The sequence below is a fragment of the Carica papaya genome, chromosome 7, assembly GCF_054855325.1.
Source record: "Carica papaya isolate Zhongbai chromosome 7, ASM5485532v1, whole genome shotgun sequence".
NCBI lineage: Eukaryota > Viridiplantae > Streptophyta > Magnoliopsida > Brassicales > Caricaceae > Carica > Carica papaya.
Genome location: NC_142315.1, coordinates 27852537 through 27865676, shown reverse-complemented (window position 1 = coordinate 27865676; position 13140 = coordinate 27852537). Strand labels below are relative to the sequence as shown.

At 33.0% G+C, this 13140-nt stretch overlaps 3 protein-coding genes across 4 annotated transcripts; 2 read left to right on the top strand and 1 right to left on the bottom strand.

Annotated features, from left to right (window-relative positions):
- Positions 1 to 1134: 1134 nt before the first annotated feature.
- On the top strand, positions 1135 to 2050 carry LOC110812695 (glycine-rich protein). Its single transcript, XM_022039524.2, has one exon. It carries the CDS (start codon positions 1386 to 1388, stop codon positions 1890 to 1892), a length of 507 nt encoding a protein of 168 aa, XP_021895216.2. The 5' UTR covers positions 1135 to 1385; the 3' UTR covers positions 1893 to 2050.
- A 2557-nt stretch (positions 2051 to 4607) lies between these two features.
- LOC110812701 (glycine-rich protein) lies at positions 4608 to 5282 on the top strand. The gene has a single exon (XM_022039531.2). It carries the CDS (start codon positions 4765 to 4767, stop codon positions 5110 to 5112), a length of 348 nt encoding a protein of 115 aa, XP_021895223.1. The 5' UTR covers positions 4608 to 4764; the 3' UTR covers positions 5113 to 5282.
- A 1433-nt stretch (positions 5283 to 6715) lies between these two features.
- Positions 6716 to 12420, bottom strand: LOC110812621 (RNA-binding (RRM/RBD/RNP motifs) family protein). 2 transcript variants are annotated; one of them, XM_088207185.1, is made up of 9 exons: positions 12105 to 12420; positions 11488 to 11586; positions 10918 to 11360; positions 10022 to 10061; positions 9865 to 9918; positions 9487 to 9555; positions 9125 to 9190; positions 8933 to 9001; positions 6716 to 7022 (listed from the first exon to the last, which is right to left on the bottom strand). In XM_088207185.1, exons 1-9 carry the CDS (start codon positions 12213 to 12215, stop codon positions 6933 to 6935), a joined length of 1041 nt encoding a protein of 346 aa, XP_088063311.1. In that variant the 5' UTR covers positions 12216 to 12420; the 3' UTR covers positions 6716 to 6932. The 2 variants fall into 2 exon arrangements, with proteins under 2 accessions (XP_088063311.1, XP_088063310.1); XM_088207184.1 differs by having other exon boundaries at positions 10022 to 10088; positions 12105 to 12418.
- Between the last annotated feature and the right edge of the window lie 720 nt (positions 12421 to 13140).

Genomic DNA, 13140 nt, shown 5'->3' with positions numbered 1-13140 from the left:
AATAGATGTGTTAATTTTACATAAAAATTCATTTGAGTACAACTTCATACTTCCTTCAACCTACAAATCAATTTCAGAAATCTTTCAATATGGTGGGGGGTATGGCAGTGGCAAGATTCTCTTATGGGAGCAAGCCTGGTGATGCAGGCCCCGGTGCCTGGTGGGTTGATAAGCCCTAGCAAAATGGCTGGGAGAGTTTGAGTGGTGGGTGAGCTCTGAGGCGAATTGGAGGGCCCAAATTTGGCAGGAAGTTGGATTAGTGAACTCAAAGACCAATGATCTAAATTCTAAGTGGATCAATTTTTGTGGGTATTTTCTGTAATCATGATTCCTTAATCCTTGTTAAAAATGTTAATGTATTTAGATTTGTTTGACATGTTTAATCTTTATTCTAAATGTATTAAATAGATTAGCTGATATGAAATATTATTTGACCCATAAATTAAAATACGTATAATAATATTTCATACATGTATACATATATATTAATTACTAATGGGTCATGATAAAATACATATTTTTCTAATAACTTCGTACATTAATTAATTAAGTAATACATATATATTAATTAGAGTACAAGCAAAAAAAACATTCAGTTAAAAGAGTGATTGATAAATACATATTTCAATTAATATATCTCTCCAGTCAAATAGAATTAAGTGAGTTAATTTGTTAATAAATTAGGTGTTTGTACGAGTCGAATAAGGAACACTGTGTAAATGAAATACTATGAAATTTTCTAACCCTAATGGGAACGAACCACGCAACAAGCACATGCCAAACGCCAAAGCGAAGAACTTTCAGATTCCAAATGTCAGAAACTTGTAATAGGAACCAAAAAAAACTACATCCAATCAAGCGAATGACCAAAGCAGAGTTTGGTAAATGATGTTCTGCTAGAATCAACTTTCTAGTCATTATATACATTCGTAAAAAACGAATACCTTGTGTGCATAATAACTCAGATTTTCATTTGCTTCGACAAGAAACATCAATTCAACGATGCTCCCTCCACTAAACTCAGTGGGAGTGTCAATACGGCTGACGGAGGACACGTGTCATTAACCCAGTGCAATACATTCCCACGTTTTCTTTCTCAGCCACGCCTCTTGTTGTCCAGCAAAAACCCTAGTTCAACTAACTCATCATACCTCCACTTTCTTAAACAAAGAGCCTCAAGAACTCTCCAGTCTCATTATCCACAACTATAAATAACTCCATTCCTCCTTCGGTTTCCTCACAAATCAAAAGTTCTTACCTTCACTAATTCCTTCCCATTCAGCAACCCATTTTCTTTCCGTGTTTTCTCTTTTCGTCAGCTTCCTCATTAAGGCCTCCGTTGCTACGTACGCATATCTCAGTATAGTATATATATACACAGAGGCATGGCTGCGTTTCGGAGCTCGTTAGGTTTCGCTGGCTTGTTAGTTCTTGTCTCGGCGATCGTCTCCGAAAGCAGGGTTGCGAGAAAGGATCTCGGTTTGGATCTTGGCGGTGTAGGAATCGGACTTGGAACAGGACTCGGCATCGGATTGGGAGGAGGTGGTAGCGGCAGTGGTTCCGGGTCTGGATCCGGTTCCGGTTCCGGTTCGGGCTCTTCATCGGGGTCGAGCTCATCATCTTCGTCTGGGTCCAGCAGCTCTGCAGGTTCGGGTTCAGATGCAGGCTCGGAAGCGGGGTCATACGCGGGCTCCCATGCAGGGTCTCGAGCGGGGTCAGGGTCCGGGGATAACCAGAGAAGAGGAGCGGGTAACGGAACCGGTTCTGGACATGGAGAAGGATATGGGCATGGCGAAGGTTCTGGTAGGGGAAATGGTTCGGGCAATGGTGAAGGGTACGGTGAGGGACGTGGATATGGCGAGGGTTACGGCAGCGGTGGAGGTGGCAACTGAAGAACATACATATATACACATATATATAAGCAAAAACTATATGATCATTACACACATATATATATATATATACAAATTTCTTGTATGTCAGCTTGCTATATTAATATATATTTGATTTTGTGGTAAGAAAAATGCCTATAGCTCTATTTTCTGTTTGACCTGATTCAAACAAGTAAAGATATAATTAACTTACAAATACGAATCAGATTAATCTCAAGGGTTAATCGGATATCACCTCCAGAAACACCAGAGAACCTAAATAATTGCATGCGGCCATGAAATTAGAGATAAATCTCGAATACGATCTTTATAAATAGCATCATGAGATTGTAGAAATATATATATTGTTAATTATATTGATATATACACAAAATTTATAATACAATATTTTCTGGTATACAGTTAAATTCACAATTTCTTATAAAAATTTGAAAAATATTAAGTACATAGTCAATGATTGACTGATTCTAAATTGTTGTAAAAGCTAATATGAAGATATATTCATGTTGAAAAAATTAACTTTGAGTCCGGCTTACCACTAGTACCTATACATTTACTTACTATATATCGATCATTGTGTTTCTCATAAAAGACTGTTCGTGTTCTACTTTTGCTTTTTACTAATTATTTCTTGATCTCTCCTCGTTGGACATATCATGATGATCATCATGAGCAGTCATTAAGAAAAGCTAAGTGTTGTGCTAAAGTAATTAAGCATCATTATTCAAGAATTACTTCTGTGAGTAAAGTATAAGAAAATTTCTAATCATACTTTAATTGGATACTATACGAAATTGTGAATTTAAATCATATTATTCTATTGTTTGTGTTTTCGTTTTAAAATTATTTCGTTTATATTATGATTAATATATATATATATTATTTAATTATTATATTTTTTTTATAATAAATAATGAGTTTAAGAAAATCAGGGACCGTTAGTAGGTGCAGTAAAAAATTTAGCGTTCGGACACCAATTCGGTTAAGAATCTCTTATCTTATTCCCTGTTATGAAATTGAAGTTTAATTAATAATAATACGGTATTTTATGTACTTTGAAAAATATTTATAATTAATTACAGGTTACTAATAGAGCCGAAACCGGTTACTTATTACTGTTTACTATATTTAACTGATTGTCTGATTTTACAGTTTTCGAATGCATGATAATACACTAGAATTTGTATGATGATGTAATTATATTTTCTTGATGCATGTATTATTTGTTTTATGTGATTATGGTTAAATTGGAAAACTGAAAATTAAAGGTAAACGAAAAATTATTTGATTAAGTGAATGGATGAACGGCAGCCTTACTAAATATCCTGAGAGATGGTAGACGGACCAGATACATAGGGAACCCTACTGTGAACGTTGCCTCATACCGGACGAGATATCAAAAATTGGTAATTTGGCGCTCACACCGAATGGGATATGAGAACGACCCGTTTTACCCTCATACCGGACGAAATATTGAGGAATGATATCTTTTGACGCTCGTATTATACGGGGTATGGGAACGACCTGTTATTTAAAAATGTTAAATAAATATTCACATGTAGTAGGGATATCCATATGGACCCCCATGGATATCAGTAAACTGATAAAATAAAAAATTTGTTGTTCCGACTGATTGCATATGAGATTATGATATTGTTTATGTTCTTGACTCTATAGATTGGTTTTGAAAATCTCGTTACGGTAAGCATATGGTAAATGATTTTATTCATAATAAACGAATTTACTTAAATTAAGAGTTTTATTAGTTATTTTTATTATTTCTACCAACCTTCATTTCTGTGTCGATGAGTAGCGTGATATTCTTATTAGATTAGTGTAACTCATTCTTTTATTAACTATTTCAAATCAAGAGAACCAAGATGTAGAACTCGATCCACAAAAGGGTTACAAATATGATGTCCAGTTATTTATTCTACATTTATTTCTTTAATTTTTCGTTATATCTTTTAAAATGGTCATTCTCGTAATTCTATTGGGTAATCTGAATTATTGTGTAAAGAATGTAAATCTTAACTATTTATTCCGCTTTCGCACTAAATTTATAATTTATCTTCTTTTAAAGTTCACGGACCGTTACAACATTGTATGTATATTTTATACATATATATATTAAAGCACTATAGTTTAAATTAATCAAGTATTTGACCAAAAAAATTATTAAATTGGTTTTGTGCGAGTACATGATTGTCTAAATACATACGGCTATGTATTGCAAGACACATCACATTGCAATATTTGCGAGAAGTTGGGTTAGCTTTAATCTACCTACAATAATATACAAATATATCGTTGACTTCTGGGTCAAATTTATTAATAAATAATTTTTATATAACTATTTAATAAACCTTATTTAAGCCAATAAAACTCAAAATTAATTAATGGGTCAAGAATAGATAAGTGGAAGTGCATCATGGATGATGGGTCGGCACCGTTTCCATGATCATCATAAGATGCACATTCAAAAGAGTGTGTAGCAGACAGCCGCACTCCTCTCAATATCCATTTTCAGTTTTCAGCTACAAAAAAAACTACACCACCTTTGCCACGTGTCTCTTCCGCCATTGTTGATTAACTTTGCACGCGCATGCACCTTTACATATGCCGCTATACCATCTTCTTTCATCTCATCCCCATCTTTACCTACTCTCCGTATTCTACTACTGCAAATTACTATAAATATAGGTACCTTTCTCTCTGTTTTTCTCACACAAGTCCCCTAAACTACTCCCCCCCTATAAAGAACATAACTTGTTGTTCTCATTGGATCATATACTTACACACACACACACACACACATACACCCACATATATATATATATATATATATAAAGAGTTGTGTGATATATCATCAATGGCGAAGTGGGTGTGTTTGGTTCTTATCGGTTTTCTTGTTTCGGCTATGGTGGCTGAGTGTACTTCTCGTCCTGTGGAAAGAAAGGACCTGGGGATCGACCTGGGTGGCGTTGGAGTCGGGTTGGGTATTGGACTTGGTTTAGGGCTTGGTGGAAGTGGTTCGGGTTCGGGTGCAGGAGCTGGGTCTGGATCCGGGTCTGGTTCGAGTTCGTCTTCCAGTTCGTCGTCTTCATCGTCCAGTTCGAGTTCCGGGTCGGGTGGAGGTGCAGGGTCAGAAGCAGGGTCGGAGGCAGGCTCTTCTGCCGGGTCAAGGGCCGGGTCTGGATCCGGTAACAGGCATGGTTAGGGAATATTCACATCATTTTGTTGGACCATATGAATTTATGAATAAATTAATAAGCATATGGTGGATTTGTCTTTTTAATTAGTCTGTCGTGTATTGTGTTTCTTTTATTCCCTGTAATAATCCATATGGGAAAATTATTGAAAAAAAAGCAAAATATTTTTCTTAATATATATATATGTGCGTTATATATATATATATTATATATATATAGTTATTCTAACATGGCTAATTTATAAAAGGCTTCAATTTGGAATGCTTATAAGTTGACGAATCCCATCTCGGTGACTGCTGACACAATCAACACGACCATGTAATTAACATCTTTTAAAATTTAATACCATTTGAATATTCTATCCAAATGTAAGAATATTTTCATCAATGCATAGCAAATTATTTTATATGTATATACAAGTTAAAATATATGCATAGGTCTATATATATATATATATATATATATATAACGCTATTTTATTGAGTAAGAAAGTATAATGTATGATAGCATGAGTTTCTCCAACTTAATATAACTCACTTGCAATATTCATAGATATCAGTTATTCGTACCTATATATAAATAATTAGATTTAATACCTATTGTAACTATCTCAATTATAAAAATTTATTCTTCACGTAATATTTTTTTTTCATATATATAATAATTCAATAAAACCAATATGCATATGCATAAATATATATATAAAAATATATTAAAGTGAAAATAATAAATTAGTTTCTATATTATTTATTTTTTTATCAAATTAATTCTTGTTTTATTTTTTTATAATAAAAAAAAAATGAGTAAGCATTAAATCTTTGTATTAAAGTTAAAATTTTCTCATCACCCGAAAAAAAAAAACATAGAATTAGATAATAAAAATACAGAAAAAAATATCATGTGTTAATAAATTTGACATTTAAGTTAACGATATTAATTTGTATTAAAAAAATTAAAAAATATAATAATTAATTTAATAAAAAAATAATATATGTATTGATTTGAATAAAATTAAATAATACAGAATTGATATATTATATAAATCAGAAATTGGTTTTGTCAATTGAGAATTTGGAGTTAGGCGTGTGCAGAATTTTGGCCACTTCTCTCAATGCATGCCATGTAAGAAAGCTGCATTATTCCCTGAACAAAAATTTTTTTAAAAAAAAAAAGATAACAAGTTACAAAAAGAAGGAAGGAATAATATTAGCCAAAAAGTAAGCCGCCCAATTCAACCGACAATCCCCACTATGGCATGTTTGGGACACACAATAATAATGCAGTGCCACCCTCTTTTTGTAAACTTGTAGTGCAACTCAAGTTTCCCTCAGTGGCATTCTTCATCTTTATGAACATCACAATCAGTAGCAAAAACTAATAGGAAAAAATATGTTTTGAATTTCTAGTTTTATTAGTTTATTTTGTGAGCAAGTTTAATAATGATGGTATGATGCAGAAGTCACCATGCCAGAATTCCAGACGGTATGAATTCATCTTCCCAAACTTGAACTTTGCCGTTCTTTTCATATCATTGTACCGCAACTCTGTGCCAGAAAAAAAAAAAAAAAAAAAAAGAAATACATAGATAGGGTTAAGAGATAATGCCGGATGTGAAAACCCAAATCATCACTGCTGTTACTGGATGGGTAAAATGTAAAAGGTGCTACACAATGATGAAAGAAACCAACAGTACAATAATACAAAAATAAGCGTTTACGGTGTCACAAAGATTTCTGTATATAACTACGGTTAATCCCTACGGAAATTATAGAACTACAATATCATTGATACTTCACAGATTATACGAATAGCGAAATTTAACACCATTTTACGCGTAGCCGTTTGCCAAGACTTCATCTCTAGTGCCAACAAGATCATCCCCCGTATCACCTTCTTCTACCACCAAATCGACGAGAGACTGCGAGGAAAAAGAATGGACTAGTTAGTATTGTGTGTGCCACAGCAATCCCCTCTTTCAGCACCAACAACGGCCTTAGTTTAAAACCTCTTCAAGAGGCCTGAGCAGTAATATTAGAGTGATACCACTGGGAAGTTTCACTCATGGGCAGACCATGATAGAGTCTATGTGGATAAAATTAGAATTCATACTGGAAAATCCTTACATCAGAAAAGCACAAACAGTTGTTTTACAACGTGTATTGTATCACCACTCACTCTCATTGCATGTTATGATTACAGTCAAAAGATATCGGACGATAAAAGGAATCTGCAGAGAACAGCCAGTGGAAAAGGGAGGATGACAACAGGTGCAGATTATCTATCACTTCCCATTTCTGTAAATCAGCTATCTTTTTAGGTTATGTTCTAAGTAAATTAGTTATTTTTCAAAATTATTTAAAATCTCAGTTTGACTAGATGAGAATGAAACTTTCCTTAAGATGATAATGAATATTGATCTCCTAAAAAACTTTCAGGAACCAAAACTGATGAGATTTTGAAATATTCTGTTTCAAATTTTTTAAGAAATTGATTATCATGATAATCTATTCACTCATGGCTTGATCTCAAAGCTGAGATTTTTTTTCGAGATAGATCTCACTTTTAGATTATATAGATATTTACAATGCTTGAATATAAAGTTCTAATCTAATAACTAAGGCTATAATTGGAACAAATTCAAAAATAATGTGTAATTCATTTGCACATTAACACATAATTTAAATAGGAAGAGCAAATTGTATCAGGATGACAAAAAAATTGAATTCCTTTTCAAAACGAAAAAAAAATTCAAATTCCATCAATCCACATGATAATACATTGCCAATTCCAGTAAATCATTGAATCCTGAAATGTAATTTTCCAATTCCATATAAATTCTATATGTACTCAATTTTATAATTTTTGGCAGGATTTTCATCTTCGAGTTAAATCAAATTTAGATTTGCAAGTGAGTTCACAAATTTTTGAGTTCAAAACATATTTAAAGAATTCAAATAAAAACTTAATTCTTAATAGAGGTTAAACAGTAAAAAAATCCTAAAGTAACTAAAGATTTGATCCTATCCATACTATTACATTAAGGTGTAGATTAGCTAAAAGTACAACCTCCAATGTATTTAGAAATTCTAGTTCATATCCCTTCTCTATCAATGAGAATAAACCATCCCATGTTTCTTAATTATGCATATGAAATATTTCTTATGACATCACATTTAGAAACTGGAACAACTAATAAATTCAATTTGTCCCTCAATACTTCAAATTTAGAATCATATATAGGACAGTATTGATGTTTCTTGGGGTACATGCTATGCTTTTGCTTTTATCAACAGATAAACATAAACACAAGCTGACGTTTCAAGAAATGATACAAACAAAAATATTAAGTCCCCCTTTAGTTGTAGAAAACACTTTTTATGTTTTCATTTTCTAATTCATATACTTCTCTACACAGCCAAATATAGGTGTTCAAAATTTAAAAAGATAACAATTTTAAAAAAAAATATAGCATGTGTTTAAAAGACTAAAGTTATTTTCAATCTCATGCCAAATTTGCATGGTCATTTCCTAAACTCTATTGTCATTTTTCAATCACTATATATTTTTGCATATAGACATATATGATAGGACATTAATATTGGAATTACAAGAATTGAAAAGTTACGACCTGTTAGGAGGCAATAATGCCGCCCGCTAAAAATGCTGTCTACACAACATTAAAATAACAAGTCTGTGCATGACAAAACATGCAACACGTCTCACAATAATGACCGGAATGCTCAAAAGAAAAAGGTGATGATAATACTTAGACAATGATGGTTACATGTTTGCATGTTCATCATCAGTTTGGAGTTCAGAGATTCTAACCTGAAGCTCCTGTTCAGAGCTTTTAAGTCTCTCAGTGTACTCTTTCACTTGCAAGAAACTTTTATGTAACTGCAGATTAAATTAACAGCGAAATCATTTACCCCAAGAACTTCCAAAAAAAGGATCTTGACTAGCCAAAAAAGTTATTAAAAATCCAACTAAAATTCTTTAATATAAATAAACTAAAACTACCTTTGTCAACTGTATCTTACGCTGTGAGGAGAGCTTCTTTGCAGTCATCAACTGGTCCTCCAACTTCTACATTCACCAAATTAGTAGGACAATTAAAGGAAAGAAACAGGTGAAACGCAAACAGCCCATTTCAGTAATAAACATGAAATGGTTAACGACATAAGGTAAAAAATGAGTGCCTAAGTAGACCGCAGAGGCATCTCATCTATCAGTGAGGATGAATGCTAGTTGCAATAGCGGTAGATTTGCTTAAAAGCACTAGACCCAACATGCATCATCTCAATTGGCTACCTTATGATGGCATGTCATTCCCCCCCACCCAACCCCTTTCACCAAATAATGGCTGACAGAAGGAAAGATACCTTTGATTTCTTCTGTAAATCAGAAACAAGTTGTTGTTTCTCATCTAACTTCTCTTGCATCTGAGTAATCTGATAAGATAATAAATTGAAAATATATCTTGTAAACAAAATGATGCAATAATAAGAAATAAATATGGATAAATTTGCATTGCATAAAAAGGAGAATTTGCAGGACCAACTTTTACAGGCAATGCATGTATGTTGTTCATGCATGACTCTATAAGTACTGCAGCAAAGTTTTGAACAAGTACATGAAATCATGAAACTACAATTAGCACCAACCTGTTTAATTTGATGCGTACGAATGATGCCAACAAGGAAAAACAAATAGAAGTTGGAATTATGCTCTTTTAATCCTTTGGAAAATAAAAGACAAACCTCGTTTTGAAGTCCCTCACGCCTTTGAATACATCCTTCTAGTTTCGCTTTCACCTAATAGAACAAAATTAAAAATGGTGAAGGCAGCCTATACCCAGCATTACACAAAAATTACACCATTTGTATTCGTGCACCAACTTAAGAATGATGAGGTTACCTGACCATTATAGTCATTGCTTGAATACGAGAAATGCTCCCTGTTACGTCGATCATTAACAATAGAACTGCCAAGTTAAAACAGTCACAGCAGGCCAAAACTAACCCATTGCATAATGCTAAGTGATTCACCATGTGTTACCTAATGTAAACAATGCTACAACACACATCCATTTACTATCGTGGGTTACACATTTGGTGGAATTGAGCATCTGATACCTTCTTGGCAGATTAGTTACGTCTAAGATTAATAAGTACACCCCAATTAAAGAAAGTATAAAATATTCGTTTGAAGTTTGTGAACATCAAATGCAACATCTTATGCACGTTTAGATTTATGACATAGCACAGCATTACATATAAGCCTCCCCAATTCCATGGATACCAGCAGCATTACCATGACAAGTCCTCCCAAGTATTTTGGGCAACACACTTCTAAATGTTGTTTAAAGTAACATATGCAAGTAGACAATAAGTACTGGATTAATTTTCTTCTAGCAACCGAATCATTCATCATAAAATATGGCTAGGAAAGAGAGGATTTTGGCAAGTCATCAGCAAAACAAATATTCTTTATGCAACAAGAATTTCAGATAAAAATACAAGTGTAAAAAAAAAGGTATGTCAAAAAACAGATTGTGAATGAAAAAAATAAAACTGTACTTGTCTATCCAATGCCCAATACACTCATTTGATCTACTTCTAATTTGTGGCAAAATGTAACCCAATTAGTTAAAAATAATAAAGAGAAATTTTAGGAACTGGAACCCAACTAAACTCAAATCAATAGACTAGCTAAAAGCAAGAAAATGCAACATGCAAAGACCACTAACCTTTAACTGCCTTCAGTAACAAGCAAAAGTGGAAAGGAAAAAGAAAAAATACAATGTAGCTTACCCATTCAGTCTCCTTGACTGTTGATCTCTGTCATCATCAATGCTTCTATGGTAACTGTTGGTTTCATCTGTTCCTCCATCTTGGTCCCCATTTAACTTACGTTTCCTTTCCAAACCTTGGTCATGTTCCATGCTCCGTTCTTGTCCATTATCCTCCAGATCTCTGTCACGGTATTGATCTCTATCCGAATGGTGTTCCTTTGATCTATCATGATCATGTGCATGCACATAAGCTCTTTCATGGTCTGTGTGATTGTCACCAGATTGATCACGCTCCCTAGACCTATCACTATCCCGATCTCGGTACCGGCTCCGCTCATGCTCATGATGTCTTTCTCTCTCTCTTCCTCTATCCCAGTTACCATGTCGAAATCGTTCTCTAAAGTTTGATCTCCCACCTCTTGTTGTCACCTCATTTACTCGCACTACTCGCCCGTCAATTTTCTAATTACAAGTTTCATGACATCAGTGTTCTCAATATTTCACATGAAGCATATTGAAATTAACCAACAATACCATAAGAATAAACTCACTAAATGGAGTTTAAACATAGAGAATAAGAAATACATACCCTTCCATCCATGTCATTGATGGCATCAACCGCTGATCGAGGATTTGTAAATGTCACAAAGCCATAGCATTTTCCCTTGGTAGTCTGATCATTAATAATCTGCAAGCCAAATGAGTTCAAGAAACTCAATTGCATAAGTCATTCATCCATAAAGTCAAATGTTCTTGCAGTGCAACCTTAACAACAAAAACACCAGAATGAAACTCAATTGCCTCTCATTCATTCATAAAATCAGATGTCCATGGAATGCAACCTTAATAACAAAAACACCAGAATAAATACTAGCTGCTACAAGAAACCTCCATTTAGAAGAATTTTTACTATATTCCAGTGTAGCAACAAGATTAAGACATAAGGCCACTCATTCGCTCAAACTAATAATTTTTTTCAAAGTAACAACTCATAGCCCACTGTGATAAGTCTCCAAAACTTATCAACCTTTTTGTAGATAGAGCAGATTTCTAATAAGATTAATTCAAATTCAAGTACAAAGAGTATGAAAACATGATTATGGAATATTAGAGCAGGAATAATCACCCAACGCAAAAGATAAAATAAGCAGCGAAACTTAAATAAGAAAATAACAGTAAATGACAGTGATAGGAACCCTAACAGACCTTGACAGCGACGATAGCACCATATAAGTCGAAGACGCGGCGGAGGCTGTCTTCGGTGGCGCTGTAAGGGAGGCCTCCGACGTACACCGAATTCTCATCGTCTATCGTCATTTTCTCCACCACAAAGCTCTGCTCTTGCGATTAGGGTCCGCCAAGTCCAGTTCGACTTCCACGAAACAAAAATCGCAAAAAACAAAAAAAAAAAAAAGTTATATAACTAAAATAAATTAGTTCAAAATATATCAGAACAGAAGAGAGACACGGTCAGTGTCCTTTCGTTGAGGGTTAACAGACCAGCTTCCTTTTTTCTTTTGTGCTTATGGGGTAGGCCGTGAAGAAGAAGAAGAAGTTGGGAGGGGCTTCAGGACATGGGGATCCAGTCACAGGCCCAAATCTTCTCCAATGTGTTTCTAATAAATTAAAATTACTCAGAAAACCCAAAACCCAAAACTCCTTCTACTAAATCCTATTGAAATTTTGATAATTAAATATTAAATATAATAATTTTGATACATACTAATTCTGTATTTTTTTACATTATTTCATATTTAATATAATAATTATTTATTTAAAAATAAAATATGAATATAATAACATTACTACGTAATTATTTTTTATGCATTACATAAATTCTCAATTATTTATTTTTTACACCAATTTATCTTATCAATATTTCATCAAAAATTAATATACGAGAACATTTTTGCATTTATATATAAATATATTAGTTTTTTAATTTTAATATATTGTTTACAGATAAAATAATGTTTAATACATTAATTTATATAATTATAAAATGTATTTTTTATTCATGGCACCAAGTGTATATCTAGTTTTATTTATATATTATTTATAACAAACTATTAATTTATGTGTTCATTTAATACATTAATTTTAGATATAAATTTAATATGTACAGATAATATTTTTTAATTTTTTATTTTATTATGAAAAAAATAAAAAATATAAAAATATGTCGATATAAATAAACGGTTATAATTTTCAAATTACATGCGTGTCATTTTTTTTTTCTGAA

Excerpts from the sequence above, each read along its gene's own strand:
- LOC110812695 (XM_022039524.2), top strand. The coding sequence starts at position 1,386 with ATGGCTGCGTTTCGGAGCTCGTTAGGTTTCGCTGGCTTGTTAGTTCTT.
- LOC110812701 (XM_022039531.2), top strand. The coding sequence starts at position 4,765 with ATGGCGAAGTGGGTGTGTTTGGTTCTTATCGGTTTTCTTGTTTCGGCT.
- LOC110812621 (XM_088207184.1), bottom strand. The coding sequence starts at position 12,215 with ATGACGATAGACGATGAGAATTCGGTGTACGTCGGAGGCCTCCCTTAC. Across the intron at positions 11,587-12,104 it reads GTGCTATCGTCGCTGTCAAG|ATTATTAATGATCAGACTAC; the intron begins GTCTGTTAGGGT and ends TTTGGCTTGCAG. Across the intron at positions 9,002-9,124 it reads GTAAGATACAGTTGACAAAG|TTACATAAAAGTTTCTTGCA; the intron begins GTAGTTTTAGTT and ends TTTAATCTGCAG.